Source organism: Populus alba, chromosome 10 (assembly GCF_005239225.2).
Source record: "Populus alba chromosome 10, ASM523922v2, whole genome shotgun sequence".
NCBI lineage: Eukaryota > Viridiplantae > Streptophyta > Magnoliopsida > Malpighiales > Salicaceae > Populus > Populus alba.
The window spans coordinates 9,153,743-9,180,132 of record NC_133293.1 but is presented as its reverse complement, the minus strand read 5'-3'; the positions used below and the strand labels follow the sequence as shown (position 1 = coordinate 9,180,132).

Here is a 26,390-nt window from a genome sequence, read left to right as displayed (position 1 = left end):
CTGCCCACACCCTAGGATAGAAACCGTAACTTCACTCTGATTTTTCCTGTTTCATGTCTAAAACTTCCAGCCATCTGTAGAGAACCCAGTCAAGAGAGACCTAGATTCAAATTTGAGTTTTCTTCCTGGAAAACCCAAGCTGAAAGATTTTCTCAAGGGATGAATCTTCTCTTCTCCCTGATCCCGTGGGTTAACATGGCCTGTGGGTTTTTCATACACCACAACCCAAACTAACCTGTTGCTTCTGATCCTTTAATGATTCTCAATTTCTTACAGGATGACAGGAACATACTGCAAATAAGAATAAACCTTGTGAGAAAATTTATCACATAACATACAGACATGGATTCAAATGATCTTGAGAGAGAGAGGCATGCAGAACTTACTCCCATGGAACATCTCCGATCAGCATCCAGTCACCATCTTTGTCCTCATAAGTAGGTGCATATTCTGATCCTTTGTAGCCTTCCCTTTCAGAGTACTCACCTGGCATAGTTACAGAGTTCATCATCAGAATAATAAGAACAACATAAAGCTGCGCGCACATGCATATTTATCAAAATATTCTTACCTATGGTGAGCTTGAACATGTTCTCTAAAGCCTTTAGGAGCTCAGGGTATCCCTTGTAAACCTTGAGATCAATCTTTCTAAGGTATGGTGCTCCATCCATGCTTACTTTAACGTACATCCCAGCTGCAGCCTCGGCCTCAGCTTTCTTTGGCTGCAGGATGTTTTTCCGGTAGGATCTGATTGGTGGCCAGCCCACTATCTGTGCCCTGCATGTTGCATGTACATGGAATGAATGAGTGCTACAATACATTCATTAGAAAACTCACAAAGTGCGAATCGATCTAAAAAAAAAAACGAAAGACCGTGAACCAAGAACAAGAAAACTTCTGACTTACTTGGGAGCAGGGGCAGTTTCTTGGTCATCGTGTCGAGGATCAGAATTGCCTTTTGCTCCACGCTCCTCTCTGGTCTCTGGCAATGGTCGTTTGTTGTTTCTAGCACCAGAAACTGCTTGTTCTTCATTAGTACAGCTCGTCCCCGGCAACCCCAGCCTAAGCTCAGTTGCCTTGAGGTTGAGATCATTCTCATATGCAACACCACCTTCCATATTTTCCAACAATCTTTGTTCAAAAAAAAGGAGCTGCTAAGAGATGGATGTATACAAGACTTGGAAATTGCTCTTGTGATTTCCTTTGGTAATGATTCTTGAGAGAAATGGTAGCTTAGTTTTTTCTGTGAGGGGGTGCAGGTGTGAATGGAAACAAGTGTATTTTATATACAAAAGGAAGATGTTGAGAGAGAAATGCCTGGTTATTCTCTCTTCAAATGCATGAATTATGGACCAAGGCAAGCTAAGCCTGTCGGTAGCAATGGCAGCACCTTTGAGGCAACCTGTCGCATTCAGGGGACAAGAGAGGGACAAGCACGGCCGCCCATATGGAAGACTTTTGAGAGCAAATTTTAAGCGGGAACGGTCAAGGTGAGTTACGGGGGTTGTGGGAGGAAAATCAGGAACGTTGGCTCCTTCAAAACGGAAAAGATGAGGAAACAGCTCCATGTGGGCGATGGGGTCCGCATGGCTAGGTCGGTGTGGACATGGTATGGCCATGTGGGGGCTGGAATTTGATGGGTTGTGGGCTCCATGACATGTAGGATATCGTGTGGACTTGGTCAGCCATCCTCTTATTAACGCCCAATAAAAAAATTAGTAGTATATGTCTTTTGTAATGATTGATTGATTTGTGTCATTAGCTAAAATAATATGAGAACCTTGAGTAATTAAGTGAATTCAAGCGGGGTCTAATTATAATTAGCTTAAATATCTTAAAGTCCAAAGCAGCTCATTCTTTTAAAATAAACCTTCCACATTACCATCATGATGACCATACCATGATGTAATTATTAGCTAATCTTTTCTCAACAAACAGCATCATGATGTCTTGGGATGTTTTTAATATGAAATGCAGTTAACGGGCAGGTCAGAATTGCGTTTTATGAAGTAGATTTTTTATTTTAAAATATTTTTTTTATTCCTATGTTAAAATTATTTATTAGCACTAAAATAAACATCAATTTAATACTTTTAAAAAGCTAAAGGCATTTTTTAAAATAATTAAAAAAAAAAAAAAAAGAGCATAAGATGAAGTTGTGAAGTGCTTTTCAATGCCCCCACAGAATAATTCTGTGGTATGTTTTCTGGTTAACTTATGGATTTCACAGTTAATAAAAAGTGATGGTTTGCAAATAAAGCAAGTTAAAAGAGTGCAGATTTCAAGGGTGCAGCATCATAGCACCTTCCCCGTTTGGGCTCAGAGGGGTGAGTCCCACTCGGTCCACTGGTCTGAATCTGTGCGTAGGATGATCATTTCCAAGCTCTGCAGATTATCAACATCATCAGGGTCCATTCCTGCTGCTGCACCACCCGTGCGCCTTAAAATGTTGTTCAATAATTGTCATCTTTATTTTTTATGAAACATTTTACACAGCTTATATTCGATGAAACATCATGGAAAACTCTTGTTTCTATCTGAAACATTTTACACGTCATTGTCTTCTTCCAATTATTTCTTTGTCCCTTGAAATTTGAATTACAAGTGAAATCAATTTCTTATGCTCTTTATATATATATAAAGTTCAAGTATTTTTGTGTGCGTGTTTGCTAATTAATTAGACCATACTATATACATGGATAAGCTCTTTATTTGTTCTGTCAAGAAACGAAGCTCTCACAATTAAGTGGCTAGGCTACAGAAGATCCTTCTACATACGTAATTTATTGTTGTATTGGACACGTATTGCAAGTAATGTGGTTTAATATAGGTTTGCCTTCAAAGCCTAGAGAAAATTGTTGAAAAAAACATATTATTAGAAGCGTGTTTGATAATGTGATAATAATTATATTTTAAAAAAGCTTGTTGTATAGAAATACATCTAAAAATATTTTTTTACTTTTTAAAATTTATTTTTAATATTAGAATATTAAAATAATTCAAAAATATTAAAAATATATGTATATTTAAGCAAAAAAAATCTATTAAAAAATCTTTTCAATGTGAGATAAATTTTTAAAATAATCTTTTTATAAGGTTATTCTAGATTTATGATATAATCTATGGGTTTAACAAGTTAACTCTATTAACTCGATGTTTTTTCTTTTTCTAATTGATGTTTTTTTTTCTTCTCAATTTTATCTTTTAATATTGAGTTGATTAGAAATTAAGCTTCGTGATGTGTTTTTGGTATACTTATTATAAGGTTATCTTTGTCTAATGAGTTGGATCATAGCCTCATAGGTTTGGCGAGTTGAACATGGTTGACTCGAGTCATTTCTTTTTATTACTTTTTTTATAATTTTATCTTTCAACATTGAGTTAATTGAGAATTAAGCTTCATAATTTGTTTCAGTTTTTTTTTTCTACTGGGTTATCTTGGTTTCATGACATGAGATGTGGGTTTGGTTGGTTAACCCAAGTTGACTTGGGTTATTTTTTTTTGTCTTTTTTAATTTATTTATTTATTTAGATACATCCTTTAATATTAGGTTCATTGGAAATTAAGTTTCTTAATTTGTTTTGATTTGATTTATATGCGGTTATCATGATTTCATAACTCAGTATATAGATTGACAAATTAACTTGAGTTGACCCAAATCGATCTAATATGTTGCCATCTTAATGTTTAGTAAAAAATCTAATCTTAAATATTTATTTTCACTCAAATTATGTTTTTACTGGCCATTCAAATTGTCTTTGAAGTTTGGAGCCACAAAGACGAATAAGTCATGTTAGATTAATTTCCATATGGTTTTTTTTTAACTAGAAAAAAAATTAACAATGCTTAGATATTTTTTATGTTAAAAATAAAATATGATCTAACAGGCAACGTAGCACGGGCCAATAATCTAGTATATACTAAAAGGAAACACACTTTTACTGTAGAAATGGCATAATTGAATTTTTCTCCAATTTTTTTCATTGTAGAGGGTGTTGTTGAGGAAAATCTGTAATTTTCTTCTTTTTAGAAAACAAGTTTTTCTTATATTTATTTTCTATTCATAGTTGATATTTTTATCATTTTATAATTGGCCTATTCAGCACCCCTTTTTTTTTTTCTTATCTTCATTTTTGTAATATTTTTTTTAGTTTTTCCTCCTTTTTGTGAAAAATATTATTTTTATTCTTTACACTTAGCTATTTTATACAATTCCTTTTGTTCTTGTCTTTATTTTTTTGTAATTTTTTTTTTTCCTTACACCTTTTTTTTTTCAAAAAATCTTTATACAAAGATTAAAGAAATAATATTTCAATGTAGCAATTGCAATATTGTCATATTTTTTTTACTATGTTAAAAATAAGCTTAAAATATTACATGTTTTTATTAACATATATGATTTTCACTATATTTCATTATATATCAACATTGATTTTTTGATTCACAGTTATATTTTTTACTTTCTATTAATAAAACATGATAATAACACCTGCACATTAATTCATTTTCATTAGGAGAAAGCAATTATTCGACTTGCAGCCAGACGAGTTGAATAGATACACTTACACTTTTTTTATTTTATTAATAGAGATGGTTCTTACTTTATTTAATTAAATTCATGCATAAGCTTTTTTAATTTTTAATTTGAATTTTTATTGTAAAAAAACATTTAAAAAATTTTCATATTTATTTTTTTTCAAAAAATATTATTCTATCAGTGGTGACACGTGCATTAAATAACTAGTTTGACTATAAACATAGCAACTTTAAGGTATTTAATTTTTATTATATATTGACGCGTAGTATGTTGATGTATTTGGTCATATGTGCGTAATTGTTTTATTATTATTGTTATTGCTATTATTTGATGTAAATGTATGCATTTTTATTTTTATCATTTGAGTATATGTTTTTATAAATTTGTGAATTAATTGCTTCTAATTGTAATTAACTGACACAAAATATCTACTTTACATCCTTATTATTAACAAAAATTAATTGGAGAGAGAAAATAATTGTCTATCTCCTCGTAAAGTATGTTCCATGAATAATATATTTTTTAATATTGGTTTTATATATTTTTCCTTTAACATTATATTCACCAATAAGTAGTTTTATAATTTATTTTGATTTACTTTCAGGTTAACCTGATTGATTTGAGTTTTTCTATTTATTCTTTGTAATTATTTTTTTTTTTCTAATTTTATCATTCAACATTTAAATTGATTGAAGATTAAATTTTATAAATTATTTATATATTTTTTTATAAAATTATCTCAATCTTATAACTCATACTTGACAAGTTAACCTGTGTTGATTTGAGTTTTTTGTTTAGTTTTTTTTTCAATTTTATTTTTCAAACTTAAAATATTCTTAAATATATATTTTTATTTATTTGTATAAGACTATTACTATCTTTGGACACAAGTAAACTATAGTGTTTTTTTTTTTAAAAAAAAAAATAGTCAACTATAGTCCATGCATTGGTGCCAAGTGGATACAAAATGAAAACATCAACAATTAAGTTCCAGTTTGTTTGTTGGAAAATAGTAAAAATAAAGATAAAAATATCGAAATGGAAAAAAAATAAAAAGGTTTCCTAATATATATATATATATATATATATTAAAAAAAACAATTGAAATATATCCAAAGTTCCTCAACATGGTTTACCATGTGGATTGAGAAATGGACCTGGATTGATCATAAAAAGAAAAGGATTATTAATACCAATACTTTTGGATTTTTTCCAATTGCGTTCTAATACATTTATTTTTTTCTATTCCAGTTCCTACAGAAATTAGATGTGAATTATCTTACATTGTGTTATATTCAATAATATTTTAAACCACATTTATATTTATAATATGAACATATATACGTGCAACTATATTACACATAGCTTCAAATTGCAATTAAAGAAAACTTTTTTATCTTTTCAAGTTGCAGTTATCCTATTTTGTTTTTACATATTAGAATATTAGAATTGTTTTTTAAAAAAAATTAAATTTTTTTTCGCTTTAAATAAATATTTTTTGTTGTTTTTAGATTTTTTAATGTGGTAATATCAAAAAAAATTTTTAAAAATTAAAAAAAATATTATGGTTATGAGAAAAAGGAAATTTACTGTATCATACATGTACATACAGCTCTGTATTGTCAAATCTAGTTGTATATATAATATAAAATTGTAGATATATAATCTTGTAAAATGTTTTCTATACAAAATCCATAAAAAAAAAATATATTTAAAACTCAAAAGTAATATTTTTCAAATAAAAAAACTCAAATAGCTTAAGCAGAGTTAGATATGTTGGTTTTTTTTTCGGGTAGGAAGATTTTATTTTGAAGCTAGGATGAATACAAAAATATTTTGATGGATTCCAAAATATATAATATATATATATATATATATATATATATATGCATAGTAATTATCCCAAAAACATTTCAAACCTCGAAAGATCTTATTTTCAGGAATCATTAACAAGCCAGTACGAATGCATGAGCTGGAAAGTGTATACTGTCTTGATTTGGACAGCAACATCAATGTAATCTGTACAAAATTCGCTAAATTATGTGGTGCAGGACCATTGACCATATAAAATATGAAAGCTGTTTGATGGCTTGCACTAGCTAGTGGTACCAGATCGACTTTGTGCTCGGCACGTGGACAATCAAGAGGAGTCACTGCCTAGATAGCAATGCCCAGCGGAAGAATCAAGGGAGTTTGACATTATTTAAAAAGTGTTTTAAAAAAAATCTTATTTTTTTTAATTTTAAATTAATATATTTTTTATATATTCAAATTATTTTAATATACTAATCTTAAAAATTATTTTTTAAAAATAAAAAAATATTATTAACATACTTTTTTTGAATAAAAAACATTTTAAAAAGTAATCACAACTGCTCTTCCTAATACTTTAAAAAATACCAGATTTTCATTGAAGATATGTTTTTGTTTATAAAATAGACTGTAACAGTAAAATAATTTTTTTATTTTTATAAAACTTTTAAATATTGTTTTTTAAAGTAAAATTGTATTTTCACTTGGTTAATTTATCTTTTAATAATTATTCAAGAATTTTATTATTATATTTATGCACAATAAAATAACTTTGTTGTCCTTAAAAGCAAAAAATTATTTAATAATAATATTGCTATATTACTACTACTACTATTATAATTATTTTATTTTATAATTCAATATTAGTTTTTTTAAAATAAAAAAAATATTCATATTATATTTAAATTTATTAAATAAATCAATTCCTATTAGGTTAGTTTTTATATATTTTATTGGAAATTTATGCTACACAAAGATCTAAAATAAAAAATTGAACAATTTATCTTTTTACCCAGGCTTAATGATTTCTTTTATGTTTTTTAAAATATAGTTCGGCCCGGTCGCTAAATAAACTAGTTCGGGTCTCTTTTATGTTTCCACACAATTTTTCGAGGTTGGATATGTGTATGATATGACTTATCAATGAAATGGAAAGAGGGCCCAGGCCGGCAAACTTTGACTGAGTACTTATGACATGGACCCTCACAACAATGGTGGTGCACACGGATTCTGATTCATGTCTGGTTGTAAGCAAATAGACGAGTGGCAGTGATCGGTGTTGAGAATTATTGCTGTTTGTTTTTCTATTTAAAAAAAAAATTAAAAAATTATTTTATTTATTTTAAATTAATATATTTTTTAAATCATTTTAATATGTTAATATTAATAATAATTTTTAAAAACTAAAATAATAATTTTAACTTATTTCTATATAAAAAATATTTTAAAAAACAACTATAACGAAGCCGTTTGACACTGCGGTCCAACTTGTTTTTTATAAAATTTTAATTTTTTTTTTACTAAAATTGAATGCGGTTTGTACTTTTTATATCGTTTTGATGTGCTGATATCAAAAATGATTTTAAAAAAATAAAAAAAACATTATTGACATGCTTTTCAACACAAAAAACTATTTAAAAAGCAACCGCTACCACACTCTCTAACATCACCTAAACTAGCATTGCAATTGTTTGGTCAATGTTTGTTTTTTATTCCAAATCTATCCCTTAGCCTTCGTCTTTATTACAAGTCATGGTCTTGGACCCGGTGCAGTTGCTTAGAGAGCGATTTTTAACAAGAAAGAAAAAAACATCTTTCACTTTTTAGTTTTTACACGATATTCGTGATCATCACCATTTTGAACTTCTCAAGTTAGGCATGATTGAATTTGTACCGAACTCATATGTTGTTAGTATCCATGCTACAAACAGTTATACTTGACTTTGACTTTATTTGAGTGATAAATGTATTTTATTTATAATTTTATAAAAGTACCTTTTATCTTTAATGATTACCAAGTTCACAAGTAAAGATAAAGTTTTTTTTTTGATAAAATTATTTTGTAAAAAAAATTATAAAATAATTATAATTAAGAATATTTTTATTACAATAAAATATTATTTTTAAATATTTATTGTTAATATTCTATTAAAATTGAATATTAATTATGCCATTACATATTATGTTCTTTTATTTATAAGGAAAATTAGTTGTTTTTATATAATAAGGTATGCAAGATATTTGAAACTAATATGTAGATTTTTATTAAATAATGAGTATATTGAATTAACTCATATAATGATTTCATATGCGCGCATGTGTGTGTTGAACTACTCACATATCAGTTGTATAAGTAATCATTTAACTTGATATCACTAAATTATATTATATAAAAAATGCTATGTTTTTCTGATTACTTGTTGCTTTAATTGAGGGTAATGAATATGAAAATGTTGGAATATAATATAAACCATATGAAGATGTTTTAATAATCAAGAGACGATCTATTGCTTATGTAAACTAGAAAATAAATACTACATATGTTTTTAAATAATATTAATTATAAAATTATTGTGTAATGTAAAATGAGATTTAAAAAGAGTTTTTAATATTGTTAAAATAATTTATAATTATTATGTTTAGAATAAATATGATCTGATAGAGCAAATGCACCTCATGCTCAAATTTCTAAATTAAAACATTTTAGATAAAATGATAATAGTTATATTGAAAATCTGGTCACTAAAAGATCAAGTTAAATTAAATATGACTTTTCTAATACTTGAGAAATTGTGATGTCTTTTTAGACATCATACTTATTATTTAAATATAAATCAATTAATTCATTAAATTGAAAATAATTTAAATAATTTAATTTATTAATCTTATTTTAATTAGGATTATGCTTTGTATTTAGACCAACTTATTATAAACTTAATGAATCATATATATTAAAAATCACTTGTAAGAAATTAAACTTGATTATTAATGAGTTTTAGAAATTGAGGACAAAGATGTAATTAATACATGATATTATAATTTTAAACCAAGAAAAATCAATTAGTAACTTGATTGCATAAATTTCTAATAAACTATCTTAATATAAAATATGTGATATTTTTCAATGAACAAAGTGATATCTTGTCATTAATATAGATATTAGTTTTTTTTTTATATAAATATAATGATATGTCTAAGAATGATGCAATGTGAAGTATTGCAGCAAGTACATGCACAATACAAACAAGAGAAAAAAATAATACTTAATGCATAACAATTTTTTATATATAAAAAAGTTTAGGAGATTTTTAATCTAGTAATTTTATTTAAAATATAGTTAGAAGTTAAACAATTAAATAATTTTGTGATTCGTGACAACCCAACAACATCGAAGAAGTAATCAAAAGCTGGAAGAAAAAATTGATACCCGAAAAATGATTTATAACAATTTAATTTTGAAGAGTTTTATCAAAACCCGGAAGAAAGTATTAATTTTTAAGTAATTTTCGTTAAAACCGCAGATAACCCTAAACTATGTAAGAATCCTGAAAATTTTAAAATTAGCGTTTTTTGCTGCCTACATGTTTAATATGTTTTGTTTTAAAAGAAACACAACACATGAGTTTGCTGTAAGAGCCTACTGCGGACCGGACAAGATTTTACTGGTACTGCTGTTTGTTGCATTAGCATAGATGCATTGAACATGACAAAAATAGATTCCTCCCTTCAAATTTCTTAAAATCTATATAGTCTCTTCCGCTAAACAAACACTGTGTTTATTATAATGTAGGCGCAGGCCTTAAGACTTTCTCGGGTTTCCACTTGGCTACCATACAATATCATTGAAAAATGAGAAATTTATGTGAAATACATACAGAAATTCATTGCAGCAACCAGTGATCAAACACGATCATTTATACCAACCAAAACCAATATTTTTGATCTGCTAAACGTGTTCTAAGCATTTTTCTTTTCTGGAAACATAACTTTCCGATACTGTGACGATGCAAGTAAAATCCGAGGATTAGAACTTGGAACTTCTTATGCTCATCGATACTCCATCTTCGTTCACGATCAAGGTGTTTCCTCATCTACGCAGATATATTTTAGATATAGCTAGCAAGGCCAGACTATAGGACATAGCTTAGCGAGAGTAACACAGATGTACTGTCCTCCTTGCATATTCTCCAGTGTCGTGATTATAATACATGTATCTTGTGGTTACAATGAAACAGACACGCCAGGCCAGGCTACAGGATGGCATGGGCTGGATTGCTTGATTTTATGCTCTCTTAGCAAGTCGGCGATGGACGATCTTTGCTCTTTTAGTGTAGCTTAATCGGTGCTGCTCTTAATTATCCTCGAAAAAACGAAACAGATTAATAACTAGGCATGAATATGTATGGACTCTAACAAGCATTATGGGCTGCAGGCAATGTCCAAGAGTAACCAGACCAGGTGAAAGCTTGAAGAGGTGGAAAGAATTTCTTAGCTTCGAGAATACCCATGAACTCAACGTCGGCAAAACGACAGTACAGCTTAGCGAGAGTATAGCACTACTGGTCCCAAACAAGCCACCGCGTATTGGAAATAGAAATGGACATCCAACTCATGAGAAACCCTCAGGTCCCCCACCGACGACGGGAGGAGAAGTCGAGAAAAATAAAATGGGGCAGGCACCTTTCCCTGCATTAAATCCGTGGGCTTTCTCTTATTAATTTCGAACTCTTGAACATTCACCTCTAACCCCCCAAAGGACCACATTTGCACGAGAAAAAGGGTCCACCTTTGTTTTCCTTGCAAATATTTAATATTTCGGATGCCCAACTCAACTCGTGTATTTCACCATAATCATTGTTGGACCAAAACCTTGTGTTTAATGGCTTGCTCAATATCCCACCCACCTCGCCCTCTAAATACGCCTGTCAAACATAATTGCATGAGGCACCTTGATGATGATGTACGCTGACATATATATAATTACAGTGAATTTTATCCAAGAAAATATTTTCTCGGTATATCTATCAATAAACACCAATAAAATAACTAATAAATTGAAAAGTTATTAGTGATTTTTAAGGGATTTTTTGAATTTTTTTTTATTAAATTAAAATTTTTAATTAAATAATATCAACAAAAAAATTATAAATATTAATATTTAATTATTTATCGGTAAAATCATCCGTAAAATACTTTAATAAAAAGATTATAATCCATTATTTTTAATAAGAAAGATAGTTTTTTTTTTTAAAAGTAGGGATGATAATAGTCAATCATAAATAAAGTTACACGTGCTTAAAATTAAAGATATTAGATAATATTTATGCAACAAGATAATTAAATACCACTTTTTTTTTTTATAATGACAAAATTTTTATATAATCAATGTGTTCACTTTGCCTTCTACAAGGTTAACTTAGATAATATAAATACCACCTTAATTTTTGAAATAATTACTACAAAACATGCATCTCTTTCAATTTCATGTGTCTCACAAAAAACACCTTAAAAAACTAATATATGAATTAAAAGTATTTTATAGCCAAGTATTCATATTCATTTTCTATGGAAATATTAACAAATAAAAAAACGTGGACAGATGGCAGTGATTTCTTAAAAAAAATTCCACAGACATGGATTAGAAAAAGTTAGATGCTAATTTCTGTAATAATTATATGCACTAATAAAAGATAATGATCTGGTATATGTCTCGTAATGAGGTGGACCTCCATCCAATTCAAATCATTATGGTTTTTTTCCTGGTCAAAATGGGTAAAAACACATCCAAGCTAAGCGAGTGAATGATACATAACTAGATTATTAGTTAATGCTAAAAGAAAACATTCAAGCGTTTTTAACATTTTTTTAAATCATAAAGTTAAACATGATACCTATTGAATATTAAATAAATTAAATTAACTCGTCAAATTTATCATCCAAATTATAAAATTAAAATAATTCTATAAAAAGTAAATAAAAAAATTATAAAACCCAATTAAAAAATTATTCAACAAAAAAAAAGCAAAAAAAATAAATAGGATCAACTTGCTAAAATTATGATTAAGGCTAAAATATCATAATAACCTCATAAAAATTAAATTGAAACATATTATGAAGCATAATTTTTAAAACAATCTAATATTGAATAATAAAATAATAAAATTATTAAATTGAAGGGTAAAATTAAAAAAAAAAAACCAAATAAAACAACACAAACACTATTTTAATTAATAATATTCTATTTTGTGTAGTTATAATGTTTTAATCATATCATTTAGTGCTGGGTAATAACTAGTAATAATTTTAAATTCTATTATTATTTTGATAATTGCGATCCAAATTTATCAAAGTTGATTTTGACGAAGGTGATACTCAAATCTAACCAACTCATCTTACTTAAAATTCGAGTAGAGAGGGATATTTAGTTTTTATACACAAAAGTTGGACAAAGATACATACACTTGTCGTATTTTGATAAATGTACGTACATCAACCTAGCTTCTCTAGCTATATATACAATAATCGAGATAAATGATTTTCTTTGGATAATATTCGCAACGTGACAACATTGTGGTCGGGAATGCGAAGTTAGAATCCAAAATTCCCAACGTGACATCAAGGCAAGTTTCAGACAAGAAGATTTCAAGCACCGAGTCAAGTTGATAGGAAACCTAATAAGCAGGTACACGTGTGCTTATGTCTGGTGGGATGGATCAGATGATCAGAATCAGAGGAGGAGGAGGAGGAGGAGGAGGTAGGCTTGCCTGCAGGTTGTCAGGTCTGATCAATTGACAGAAAATGAGATGATCCTGCTAGCCCGTCGTCGAAGTTACCTGTCAGCGTTTCTTACTTCGAAGATAGACCAGGAATGCTTGTAGCAGGAGAGGCCACGTCTGTCTATCAAAGACCATTCATAGGATGGCTTCCCTTGTTAGCAATGGCCGGAGACAGTAGGACCCAAATGAAGCTGCCAAGCAACAACACCATGAAATATGAATGATCGTCCATGTATTGGACCTTTTTTGCTCTTCATTTGTCTTCTCTGAGTTCGATATCGAAACCCTTTTATCGGTAACAGTGAAAAATATATATACCACAAAAAACAAAAAAAAAAACAATGGAGTTTAGGAATCTTATGTTTTCTTTTAATTTTACTCCTATTTTCAGACTTCAATAAAAACAAAAATTAACTGCGGTGTAATTGCCCAAAATATTATTTCACCAATACATACAAATGAAAGATAGGGCACTTGGATTGTTATTTGGAGTAAAAATAACCTATTTAAGTGAATAAAAAACTAAAAAAACATCAAAGGTTTAACCAGGAGGGTTTCAAACGGGCTTGGGGATTATACAAGTGGGCTTAAATGCCACTACGGGGCTCGTAATTGATCTTACCATGTACGATAAAAAAGGTTGAAGAATTCAATTTGGAGTCATCATTCGATCAAATATTTGACAGACATGAGATGGAAAGTCTGACTGTTGTTCATAACTTTAGAAAACAATGACAGCGAAAGGCAATCAAAATCACTAATAAGCAGTGAATGGGATCAGCTACTTATTTCGAGTAATGTTAGGTGGAGAAGGAGTGTCAGCTCAATAGTCTTTATTATTTGTTTTTTGGGTCCCTTTTATTTTCAGAAAAAAGAAAAGAAAATCAGGCTTCAACAAAAAGAAAAAGAAAAGGAGGAATGTTTATTGTAAGATCAGTTGCGAGCACTCAAAACACTAAAAAATAAAGAAAATCTAACTCAAAAGGATATGCTAGCTGTGGAATCAGTGAACAAGAACAGAAGTAACTTACTAGCCTTCAGAGTTTAGATAATAAAAAAATAAAAAAATAAATAGGAGGGAGAAGGAAGAGTAGCTTGTTCACAACACGAATTATAAAAACAAGTTACTGAGTTGGCACGGATAGGATAATCACTGGCACAGCAGTGCTGACCCTATGAAACTCTGGTCTGGTCATGTCAGGGTTGTCGGCTATATATAGTGATTGATTAAGGAACAATGAAAAGGTAAATTAGCAGCATATAAAAACTAGATTAGCAGCAGAATATTTAGTTTCCAGATATTGGATTTATTGCGAGAAATATGATGGGCAACACGGGTCCCTTGAGCAGGGCCTTCAAACCATTATTCACCATTAGTTCATGGTCCAAATTTGGGCTCCGTACATTATCAAGGTATCTGTCACTTTTGCTCTTTATTTACACACACACACACACATCAAAAGTAAAATATTTTTCTATATTTTATCTAATTGTCTCTTTGAGCTGATGAGATGATCCCTCTTATCTTTGGTGTTGGGTCTGCATGCATGCAAATACTGATCTAACAGCTGATGCTGGAAGTTCCTCCCTTGGAATAAGAACGTATATGATGGGCTTCCTTGATTTTCTGCCATATATATATATTATAGTTGTAACTATGCAATATTGTGGTATCACCTAAGCCAGTGATGATAACCTAATTAAAACCCGTTCAACATAAGAAATATAGTCTGTATAATGGTAGTTAAACAAGTAAAAGATGACATTTGTGTATTAAAGATCCCGTGTTACCGTGTATATTCAAATCTTTAGAGAGACCGCATGTCTGCAAGGTGGCATTGAGCCATGATGAAGCAAAATAAAAATAATGTAAAATAAGTAAGAACATGTTGAATGGAATAAGAAAACAGGATCCATTTAGGTAACGTAAAAGTTCTGTAACCAAGAAATTGATTCGCTTTATCTCCTTTAAAAAAGCTCTGTGATCCTTTTTGTCAACCGCAAGTGGATTTGGTATCCTCTTCTCGATTTGCGTTCACTTAACAGGATATATGGAATTCGTTTATCTTGTCCTATCTCTGTAATCATTCCGGGACTGTAAGCATATCATCACCAGTTACTTCAAGCTATGCAAAGAAAAGAAAAAAGAAAACACAACGTACAGCTTTTGCTGACCTGATTATGTTCCTGAATCAATTATATCAGATTGTTTATTTAGAAAAGTGTTAGCTATCGATCATTGGCATAAAACCGCGTTGGTTAGGCCAGAGAAAAAGATAATCAAGGAAATGGTCTGGCAGGCTGGCCAGGCTAATTTTTAACTGAACATTCCGAGCAGAGAGAACTGGTCAGCCCCCACCATGGTATTCAATGTCTCAGGTTCGCCAACATCTGGAATATTATTATTGCGAGGGAAGATCCTCATATATTGCATGATCTGTAGGACCGGACCATATTGAAATGATGAAGAAAAACTGGATTAATGCATGATCATAATTCGTCTGATCAAGTTATTTACATATGCACTATTGGCATAATATGATATATGTCTCGCAAAGCTATATCAAAATGTTAATTAATCATTTCCAAGACATTTTTTAAGACCATGTGGAGTTCTAAAACAAGTGCCGCCAGGTTAGTAGACACGCACCCTCTGACCAATACTGCACACAGGAACTCTTTTGAGACAGGTAGTTGTTAATTAATAGCTTAATTTCAAAATGATGAGGCAGTCATGACTTAATTTTTGAAATCAATATATTAAAAATACCCAAAACATAAAAAAATTTAATTTTTTAGAAATATGAATTGACCCGTATAAAGACATACCAGTCATCTCAGCCCGCGAGAAGAAGACTCGTGATTTAACAACTTTACCGAGTAAAAAAAAGGCATGTAAGGGAATTTGGGCAGGTACAGAGATATTTTAAGCAAAGAACCAAAAATCTTATTGTTCCCCGTGGCTGTATCTGGAATATTGTGGCCAAGAAATGACCACCGGACCACTTAGTTAGATACATGATGTTTTCACTTGGTTAGGTCGTGGAGTGTATCAGGACCACCTTAAGAATACACTAGCTAGCTAGCTAGGTACTTAGGCCAGCACTGCATTGTGAAATGGAGTGTTTTTCTTGCATACAAGATTATCTCAAGTGGGAGTCACTTTCTTGACAAGATGAGGAGTTGTTTGGGGCATTAAAAATCAAGAAAACAAGAAAGGACTGCTCGTTTCTTGTATTCTAATATGATGATCTTGACTAAAGCCGACGATCAAAAGATAAAAAGCGTATGTTTCTTAGTTAGAGAGTACGTTTAGGGAAGACGGGGATAATTATGAAGAGAGAGAAGGGTTAGAAAGAAAACGATCAAGAATTATGGGGTTGGGAGATGTTGATGGGGCAATTGGACACAGCAAGGGTTAGGGATGTTTCCTTCTCGTGGGGATGTTACCTGTCTGCAACTCACCACCGCGCCATCTTCATAGCCTTTAGAATTTGTGATGTTGAAGAGCACGTGAGAGCTGCTATTGGTAGATGTTCAAGTGTTCTGCAGGGGAATTCTTGCCACTTCGAGCGACCCTAATTTTGTACCTATTTTCCTTCTGTAAGACTACTGGCTATATATATATATATATATATATATATATATGAATGGGACAGTGATATTTGCACAAGTCATACAGGTGTTAATAGATTTTTGCACCGCGATTTTTTTTAATATAAAAAAATTAAGAGTTATTAATGTGTTTTTTAATAAAAAATTAATCATGAATTTAAAATGTGGTATATATTTCACCATATTTTTTAAACGACGTTGTTGGTATTTTGAATGATATTTTTCTTAAAAAATGTTAAGACGATGATATATTACATTAATCCTAGTAAATTTATCAAATTTATAACCTTAGTCATGAGATCAAGATAACCCTATAAAAAGCAAATCAAAATAAATTATAAAGATCAATTCATAATCAATCCAAAGTCAAATGATGTAATTGAGAAAAATATATTAAATTAAAAAAATAACAAAAAAATAATCTGAGTCATGAGATCCATATAACCATATATAAAAAAATAATTAAAATATTATTCAAATAAAAATAATAAAAAAATAAATTGGGTCAACCTGCTTAACCCGTGAATGATATTATGACATCATGATAACCCTTTAGAAAGCAAATCGAAAAAATATGAAGCCCAATAAGAAAAATTAATAAAAAAAGACTTAAAAATTGACCAATATCAACTCTGATTAACCTGTCAAACCCGCAACACAGATTATGAGATCGGGATAACTCTATAGGATAAAAAAACTACAAAGCCTAATTTTCAAGTAACCCAATGTTGAAGGATCAAATTAAAAAAAAAACAATTAGAAAAATCAGCAAAAAAAAAAAAAAAAAACCTACCTGATTCAAAATAAGTTAATTTATTAAACCCACAACCTAATTAACTTATGAAATGATGATAAATTCATAGAAAACAATTAATCAAAAATTAAAAAACCTCATTTGAATAGATCTAATGTAGAAGATTGTAATTAAGAAAAGAAATTAAATTTATAAAACTAATATATAATCTAACATTAAAAAAATAAAGTATAATTTTCAAAATAACATAATATATATCTAGTAACGAATGATGAAGTAAAAATAAATAAATAAATAGCACTGGGTTGCTAAATGATTAAATAAAAAATAAAATTAAAAAACTAAAAAATAATATTCTAATAAATAATATTTTATGAAAGTGGCCCACAATAATTTAGCTAGACGATGTAGTGTTTTTTATTAATAATTAACGAGATATATTTCAAGTACGGGTTAATATTCACTTCATGAAATTAAACAAGGAATCCTTTTGATTTCATTTTAGAGAATACTCCATATATATATATATATATTATATATATATATATATATATATATATATATTCCAAATCATATACATAAGATGTTCTATTCAGTAAATAACCCCCCGAACCCGAATAACATATCCTCGCAAGTTTTATTTTATTTTTATATATTCCATTTTTCTTATTAGTTAATTTTGACGATTGGTATCAATTAGAATAAAATCATACTACTGATTTGTTTTACAATAAACTAAGAGTGCAATTGGACCAAGTACGTACGTACGTTTGACAACAAATTGTCATTACCGAAGATACAAATCTTGCTAGTTCAGCTTTCATATATTCCATAAGTGTTTGGAAATATGTTACTGTGTTGCTTTCATGAGTTTATATTTTATAATAATAATATTTTTTTTTTAACACATCCAAAATGAGTGGCCTCGTAGTTGGAAATTAGAAAGGGAGTGTGTTTTTTTATATATAAGTTGTTTTTGTATCCATCTCAATTAAAAACACGTTATAATTTAATATTGAAATTTTAAGTTAATCAGTTTGAATCTTAAATTTTATCTTAGAATTACTCAAGTAATTTTAAATTTGTATTATAGAGTTACATGTATATCAATATTATTAAATACACTTCACACAAATAGTATTTCAACTGAATAATTAGTAATTAAATAATTAAAATATCTTGAATGTAAAGTAAACTCAATAATTTAGAAAAAAAAATATTTATATTCATAGAGTGATTCATACCTTGATTACATTCACGAATTAAAACTCCTGAAAAATGAAATATTTTTTTGGTATTTTTTTGGTTTATAGAATTCAAATTGCAAGCTTGCCAATTACAATGGAGGTTGACTATTGCCTACATAGTTATTGTCTACTGTTTTATTGCCTATGAATTATCACCTACTAGTTTTAGGTTTGAAAGTCATGAGAACTTGATAAAAAAAATACAATGCATTGATTTGAGTTTAAGTTGTTGTTAATTGTTGTTTTTCTTTTGGTTGCCTTGTCTTATTTTTTAAATAAAGAAGTTCAATATAACTTCCAGTAATTATCTATTCACTTTATTTAATATAACTTCTAGTAACTATCCATTTATTATATTCAGTGTAACTACACACTCATTGTTGTTTTAAAAATCTTGTATCATGTAAATTTTTTATATTTTTCATTCACTATCCATATTCAAGTTTGGACTTTATAAAGTCTGGTCTGTAATCAAGTTCGGCATATTCCTTCATGTATTTCCTGGTCTAAACTACGTAACTTTTTGGTCAAATTTTTTTGTGTACAATACTTATTTCCTCATCAAATAACCCATCAATAACTTATTTGTTTATGAAATTATGAATTAATTGGTAACTAAAGAGACTTTAATGTTTGTATCTATGTTTATATCAATTAGTTTTCTTGGGATGATTTGAATTTTTTTTCATTTAAAACCCTTTAATTTTTTTTTCTTTTACATCTTGAGATGATTTTGATCTTAGATTACACTTCATTTCTTTTATCTCTGATTTTTTAACTTGAATTTAGTTTTTTTTCTTTGAACTCTACATCTCATTTTTCTAAAGTCTAGACTGTCCAGTTCTTGATACCCCAACCCCCCCCCCACCACCACCACCACCACCACCACCACCACCACCACCACACACGCACGCACGCACGTTTCTCTCGTTTTTGTTTTCTAACTCATTTTTTGAAAAAATTGATATTTCATGTTCTGTCAATCTTTGGAAAATTGATATTTCAATATTGCTGTCCTTGCAATTCGCTGTTCTGTTTTAACTTGTCAAGAAACATATCAATCACAGAAAAGAAGAAAGCATGGTTGATTAATTTGTTGAACAACAGCTGTAAAAATGCAATATATATAGATGAATACATTGATAGATTTGCCCTATATATATATATATATATATATATATAGCAAGTGAAGTTTTTGAAGGTGAGAAGAACTGAATTCAGTATATATTCTGTTTTGACCTTGTTTATTTTCGTGTTTCAAAATTATTTTTGAAAAATTTTAATTTTAATTTTAATTTTAATTTTATTTTTTTATTTTAAAATAATACTTTTTTTATGTGTTTTTGGATTATTTTAATGCGCTGATGTTAAAAATAATTTTTTAAAAATAAAAAAAATATTATTTTAATATATTTTTAAATAAAAAATATTTTAAAAAATAATAATTTTTTATTGTATCTTTTTGAATTGCTGTAAAATCTTGTTCTATGGCAACATGCCTACCTTTACGTACGGAGAAAATGAGAAGAATTGAATTTGAAAACGACTACAAAAATGATGCGAAAAATAATAGTCATTGTGCTGAGATTGATGGGAGAAAGATCGATGATTATCATTATGCTCCAATATTCTTAATGGACCATTACATATTAAAAAGATTCTCAGATCGATGATTATCATTATGCTCCAATGTTCTTAATGGACCATTAAATATTAAAAGATTCTCCAATATCAAAATAATTTGTGAGCCCAATTCCCTTTTATAATTAAGAGGAAACAACACTTGATTCTCAGAAAAAAAAATTAAAAAGTCTTTGAAATAATATGATATACGTGCAGCATAATTACTATATATCATGTGTTGAACTCATCTGTAGAATAATAATATTAAACAACACCTCTTTATATATATATATATATATATATATATATATATATATATATATATATATATATAGTGAAATTATATCTTTATAGAGTTGTTGACAGAAGTTTTTTTTTGTTTTTTTACAGGCTTTAGAATAATAAAAATATTTTTTTTATTCTCAAGGTAAAAAAGTAAAAATTAAAACTGTTGACCAAAGTTTTTTTTTTTCTTCCTTCTTAAGCTATAGTTAAAATACATTTTTTATTTTTAAAAAGATAAAAATAAAAAAATAAAAATAAGGTACACATTTAGAGGTGTTTTAGCCCTTTGACGAGTTTATTTGTAATTTTCAGGATCATTAAAGGTATTTTAATTTTAATTTTTTAATATTTAATTATGAAAAGTTGCAAGAACGCATGTTTATTATGCGTTAGCTCGTGGATGACGTTCGTAGCCTTTAGGTGGCACGTGCAACGCCACCTAGTGGTTAAACATGGTCTTTCATTATTTCCTTGGAAGCACTACTGCGTCTTTTTCCTCCTAGTGTGACATGTGACAGTGGATGATAGATGGTTTATCACCGATAGTTTTTTTTTTTTCCTCCTTCTTTTCTCTCTTTTCTAGAAAAAGTGCTTGTTTGTCCTTTTTTGTTTTAATTTCAGTCCTTGTGTTTTATATTGTTTATTTTCATCATTGACCATTTTAGAAAAGTTTTTGTGTTTTCAATTTAGTCATTATATTATTTTTTTCAATTTTTTTTCTTATTCTTTGATTTCTTATTATTTTTTCTTTGCTCTTTTATTAAAGTTTTATTGGTATTTAATTTCATCTTTCAATCAAAGTTTTTGTTGTTTTATTTTTTTTTTAATTTAGCACTCATTCTTTTGATTTTTTTTTCTTCCATTTATTAAAGTTTTTTCTTTTCAATTTAACCCTCAAATTTAATTTTTTTACGCCCTTTTTTTTTTTTTTTTCACCCTCATTCTTTTAACTATAAGTTTTTATGTGATTGAGTTTTTTCCGATTTCATCTTTCGACGTCTGGTTTGTTCGGGATTAGGCTTTATGGTTTTTCTATTTATTTATTCTGATTCAATGATATAGATAACGAGTTTTAAGAGTTAATACAGCTATGGATCCTTTTTTTCCTCCTTTTGCTTAATGATTTTATCATTCTACATTATTTTTTTTATATATAAAAAAATAATTTTGTAATTATCTTCAATTTTTTTTCTATTGGTTTATCTCGGTTGCATGACCTAGGCTGTGGGTTTTGTAGGCCTTTTCTGGGTAGAGTTTTTTTTTAATTGTTTGTATTTAATTTTTGAAGATTTTTTTTTTAATTTTATACAGATAAGCTTTATTTTATAAAAAAATATTTAGTTATTTTGAAATAATATTTATAATATGTTCGGCCTTACATAATATTTTTTTTTCTTTTATTGTATTCACTCAATTTCATATGTATTTCTATCTATATATATTCTTTGTTGATTTTAATAAATAAATTCAGTAGACACAAACAGGTAAATATCTCATTTTACAAGATTAAATATCTTGATTTGCATCTATCTCTCAATTTTCTAGTTTTTTTTTTATTTATTTACATAAATGATTATCAATTTATTTGATTAATGTCTGAATAAACTTTTTAATTTATATTTGAATTTTTTTTAATATAAAAAAATATTGAAATAGCCTTTATACCCGGTCTTTTCTATTAAAAATAATTACGGCACATGATGTAGCGTGTAACAAATAACTAGTGCGTGTGTTTGAATTAAGCAGTCATTTGATATTTGATCTTGGTAAGTTCAAATTCATTACAAGATCAGAAAAGGATTATTAATGAATTTGAGGGTAAAATTTTGATTTAGATTAAAAAAATAAAAAACCCTCCACTTTTACTACTTTTGCAAATGGTTGACCCTGTTGGAAAAGAAAATGCATAAACAAGTGAAATTTAAGGAAAGCACAGCTGATGATCAAATTGGTTAGATGTTGTAGATCAACGTCACAAGCCCACAGTCCACGTGTCCACAATTATGGATGAACAAGTTGATATGACATTTACATGCAACTATACATACAGACACACTCTCTTCCTCACCCTTCGAAGCCCAACTTATATTATTGAGGTCTCTCTCTCTCTCTCTCTCTCTCTCTCTCTCTCTAGCTAGCTTGCAAAACATAGAAGAGGACACAAGAAATAAGAGAAACAAGGAAGCGAGCAAAAGCTAGCTATCAACAACACCAAAAGCAACAAGCAATAATACAAAACATATCAGATCTTCCACTAAAACCATTCATTGGCGCGCGCGTGGCAGAGAGAAATGGCAACAGCTACCGTGTTAGGTACCGAGAGGGCAGATTTGAACTACAAAGAGACTGAGCTGTGTCTAGGATTGCCTGGTGCTGTTGGTGTCAAAAATGAAGTTGAGACACCTAATAAGGCTACCGGGAAAAGAGGGTTTGCTGAGACTGTTGATTTGAAGCTCAATCTTCAGGCTAAAGAAGGTGTCATGGATCTGAATGAGAATATCAACAATATTGCTTCAGAGGACAAGAACCACCTTCCTGCTGCTACCATCAAGGACCCTGCTAAGCCACCAGCCAAGTCAGTTTTTCTTTCCCGTGATTCTTCTCTTCTTCTTCTTCTTTCTTATCCTGCTTCTATCTCGTGATATACGTTCGTTGGAGATCAACAATTACAGGATAGGAATTGTATTATTGTTGTTGTTTTATCACAAACAACAAAATAATCCTCTTCCATTGCTTTGTTATTGAAAACTTTTGGCAAAATTATCTCCACGCAAAATCTTTTGGTTCCTTTTTATCCTTTATTAAAGGGATTTTTCCTTACTGGTACCCCTCCTTGTGTGCAGTACTAGCTTCTTTTTCTTTTCTTTTTTTTCTGCTTTCTATTTGGAAATTAGAGTTGTAACATTAACATGTGTGATGTTGTATTTCAGGGCACAAGTTGTAGGTTGGCCACCAGTTAGATCTTACAGGAAGAACGTTTTGGCTCAGAAGAACGCCAGTGAGGAAGGTTTCGGGGCACAAGTTGTAGGCTGGCCACCAGTTAGATCTTACAGGAAGAACGTTTTGGTTCAGAAGAACGCCAGTGAGGAAGGTGAGAAGGCAAGCACTGGCGGATGTAGTGCAGCTTTTGTGAAGGTTTGCATGGATGGTGCACCCTATCTTCGCAAGGTGGACTTGAAGATGTACAAGAGCTACCAAGAATTGTCTGATGCCTTGGCCAAAATGTTCAGTTCCTTCACCATGGGTGAGTATATATTTCCTTCACCATGTCTTAAAGTACATTGAATTTAAGAGATCTAATTAATATTACAGACCAATAAACATTGTACAAGTACTAGTTATACATAGTTAATTTGGTTCGTATCAGGACCAAATGTTGGCCATGCTTTTAAGAAAATGTTCTCCGATAGTAAGACATGATGCATTAATTAAGGATTTAAGGTTAAATATTTAAGGAGATGAACAGCTACTAGATGTACTTTTATCTTTGTTTTTTCCTTTTTCTTCTATTTTTTTACAGTAGATGAACTTTGATCTGTTGGGGACAAAAATGAGTAAAAGAAAAGGATATATATAAAAAAAAAAAACTATTGACAAGCTCACACGAGATCAAGTCATGGAATTGCTTTAAGAAACTTCCTCGTGTTTCCATATTTTTAATAGATCTAGATTATTGTAGGATTAATGTTAATTATTTTGCTAAATATGATGTAATCATTTTGAAGGTAATTATGGAGCCCAAGGAATGATAGACTTTATGAATGAAAGCAAGCTGATGGATCTACTTAACAGTTCCGAGTATGTGCCATCCTATGAAGACAAGGATGGCGATTGGATGCTTGTGGGTGATGTTCCATGGGAGTAAGTTCTTCATATCCTAAAGGCTCTAAAAGCATGTAAATAGTTAATCAAATAATGAAGAAAAACGTAAGAAATGAGGATCAAAACTATACAAGATTAGGCAGGCACGGCCAAATGGATTATTACTGCTATTGATTTTAATTAAATATCAGCGAAAAACGTAAGAAATGAAATTTTATCACTTATATAGATGCATGGTCTTGTGCAGGATGTTTGTTGATTCATGCAAGCGCCTGCGCATAATGAAAGGATCTGAAGCTGTTGGACTTGGTATGCATCTAGTTATCTCATCATATATAACCATTTATAATAATTTATTTTTAAAGTTAATTTCTGAATATAACAACAGCTTGCTTCTGCAATTATATGTTGATTCTGCGATAGTCTGCCACGATATATCGAGTAATTAACTTGAATTTATGTCCGAGTTTCAGCACCAAGAGCAATGGAGAAATGCAAGAGCAGAACCTGAATCTTATGTACTCGATGTATTCAGGTCCCCTGCTGGATTCCCTCTTTTTAGCCTTGCATCCATGTATGAAGACTAGCAGACAAGGCACTTGCGTAACATGGATTGATCAGTAGTTGTGTTTCTTTGGATGTGTCTTTACTTTTTTTTATTATTTTTATTATATTTGCTGCTGTTATTTCTTAAGAAATGTGTCTGTATTTTCATTTGATCGTATATAGATATCAAAGATCTAGACATTTGTAATGGACAAGAAGCAAAAAAACTTAACCCCCGATTGGCTGGCTTGTACGTGTAATAATCACCTATCTATTGTTAGTTGTTGTCTTGGCTGTCATAGCTGTTGAGTGTTTTATTCCTTCAATTTAATGCTACAATTCTTTTTTCTCCTAGAAAACAGATGCTTTTTCTTTATTCATTAATAATTATTTTGCAGCAGGAGAGCTATTAAATTCATGTCCCAAGTGAGGGTAGGGAACAAGGCCATGTGCATGTTGATGGAGGCTCTCAATTATGACCATTAATTAGTTTATGCTACATTTATTTTTTATTATATGAGTTTGGGATAGGCAAATACGTGTGTCGTTGATGAATCTTGTAGGCCGCTGAGCTGCTGATTGTGGGTGGATTTCTATAATGTGGGATGGTGGTTAGCAGCATCTTCACTTTGATATATACACAGCAAGTTCGAGTCAGGACGTATATTTTTTATAAAAACATGGGACAGCTAGGATTTTACTCATTTACCTGGACCCATAAAATACACTTTCCAGAGAGTAAGGTTTCCTCAAATTCAAAAAAAAAAAAAAAAAAGACATCTTCACTTTGAGGATATCGAATTATTTATGAAAGGGGTTATTATTCATTTTGAAATATATTAAAATAATAATATATTTTTTTATTTTTAAAAAAATTATTTTTAATATCAAGTTATCAAAATGATATGAAAATATTAAAAAATATAATTTAAAATAAATAAAAGGTTTTTAATTTTTTTAAAATATTTTTTAAAAATGTAAAAACAACATGTTATTTATGTTTCCGCATTGTTATTTTATGATTGGAATTGAATTTCATGGGATCACTGGCATGACGCTGCCTCCACAATTTCTCCACTAGACAGGGCCATGCGATCGAAAGAAAACGCTGCTAGAAGTTTCGGCCATAGTCTCCCGGCCCGAATTGGTTTGGGCTGTTTCTAGCCTCCAAATCTTTCCTCACTATTTGATAGAGAGCATGGCAGTATATAAAGCCTGGGAGGGTTTTGGCCCAAATTCAAAAATCTTGCAAGGAAAGTTTAAGAGATCCAAGCCCAATTTTTTTCTTCTCTTCATTTCAGCTCATGCATCTCAATTTTATTCCAAGTTTTAAGTGTTTTTCATATAAGCATGCAGTAATAGCTCGGGAAAT

At 29.7% G+C, this 26,390-nt stretch overlaps 1 protein-coding gene and 1 pseudogene across 1 annotated transcript; one reads left to right on the top strand and one right to left on the bottom strand.

The window, feature by feature from the left end:
* Positions 1 to 1,255, bottom strand: LOC118061415 (auxin-induced protein 22D-like; annotated as a pseudogene).
* Positions 1,256 to 22,716: 21,461 nt separating this feature from the next.
* Positions 22,717 to 25,303, top strand: LOC118061417 (auxin-responsive protein IAA14). The gene is made up of 5 exons (XM_035074839.2): positions 22,717 to 23,225; positions 23,581 to 23,894; positions 24,376 to 24,511; positions 24,720 to 24,781; positions 24,946 to 25,303. Exons 1-5 carry the CDS (start codon positions 22,942 to 22,944, stop codon positions 24,981 to 24,983), a joined length of 834 nt encoding a protein of 277 aa, XP_034930730.1. The 5' UTR covers positions 22,717 to 22,941; the 3' UTR covers positions 24,984 to 25,303.
* The last annotated feature ends 1,087 nt before the right edge of the window (positions 25,304 to 26,390 follow it).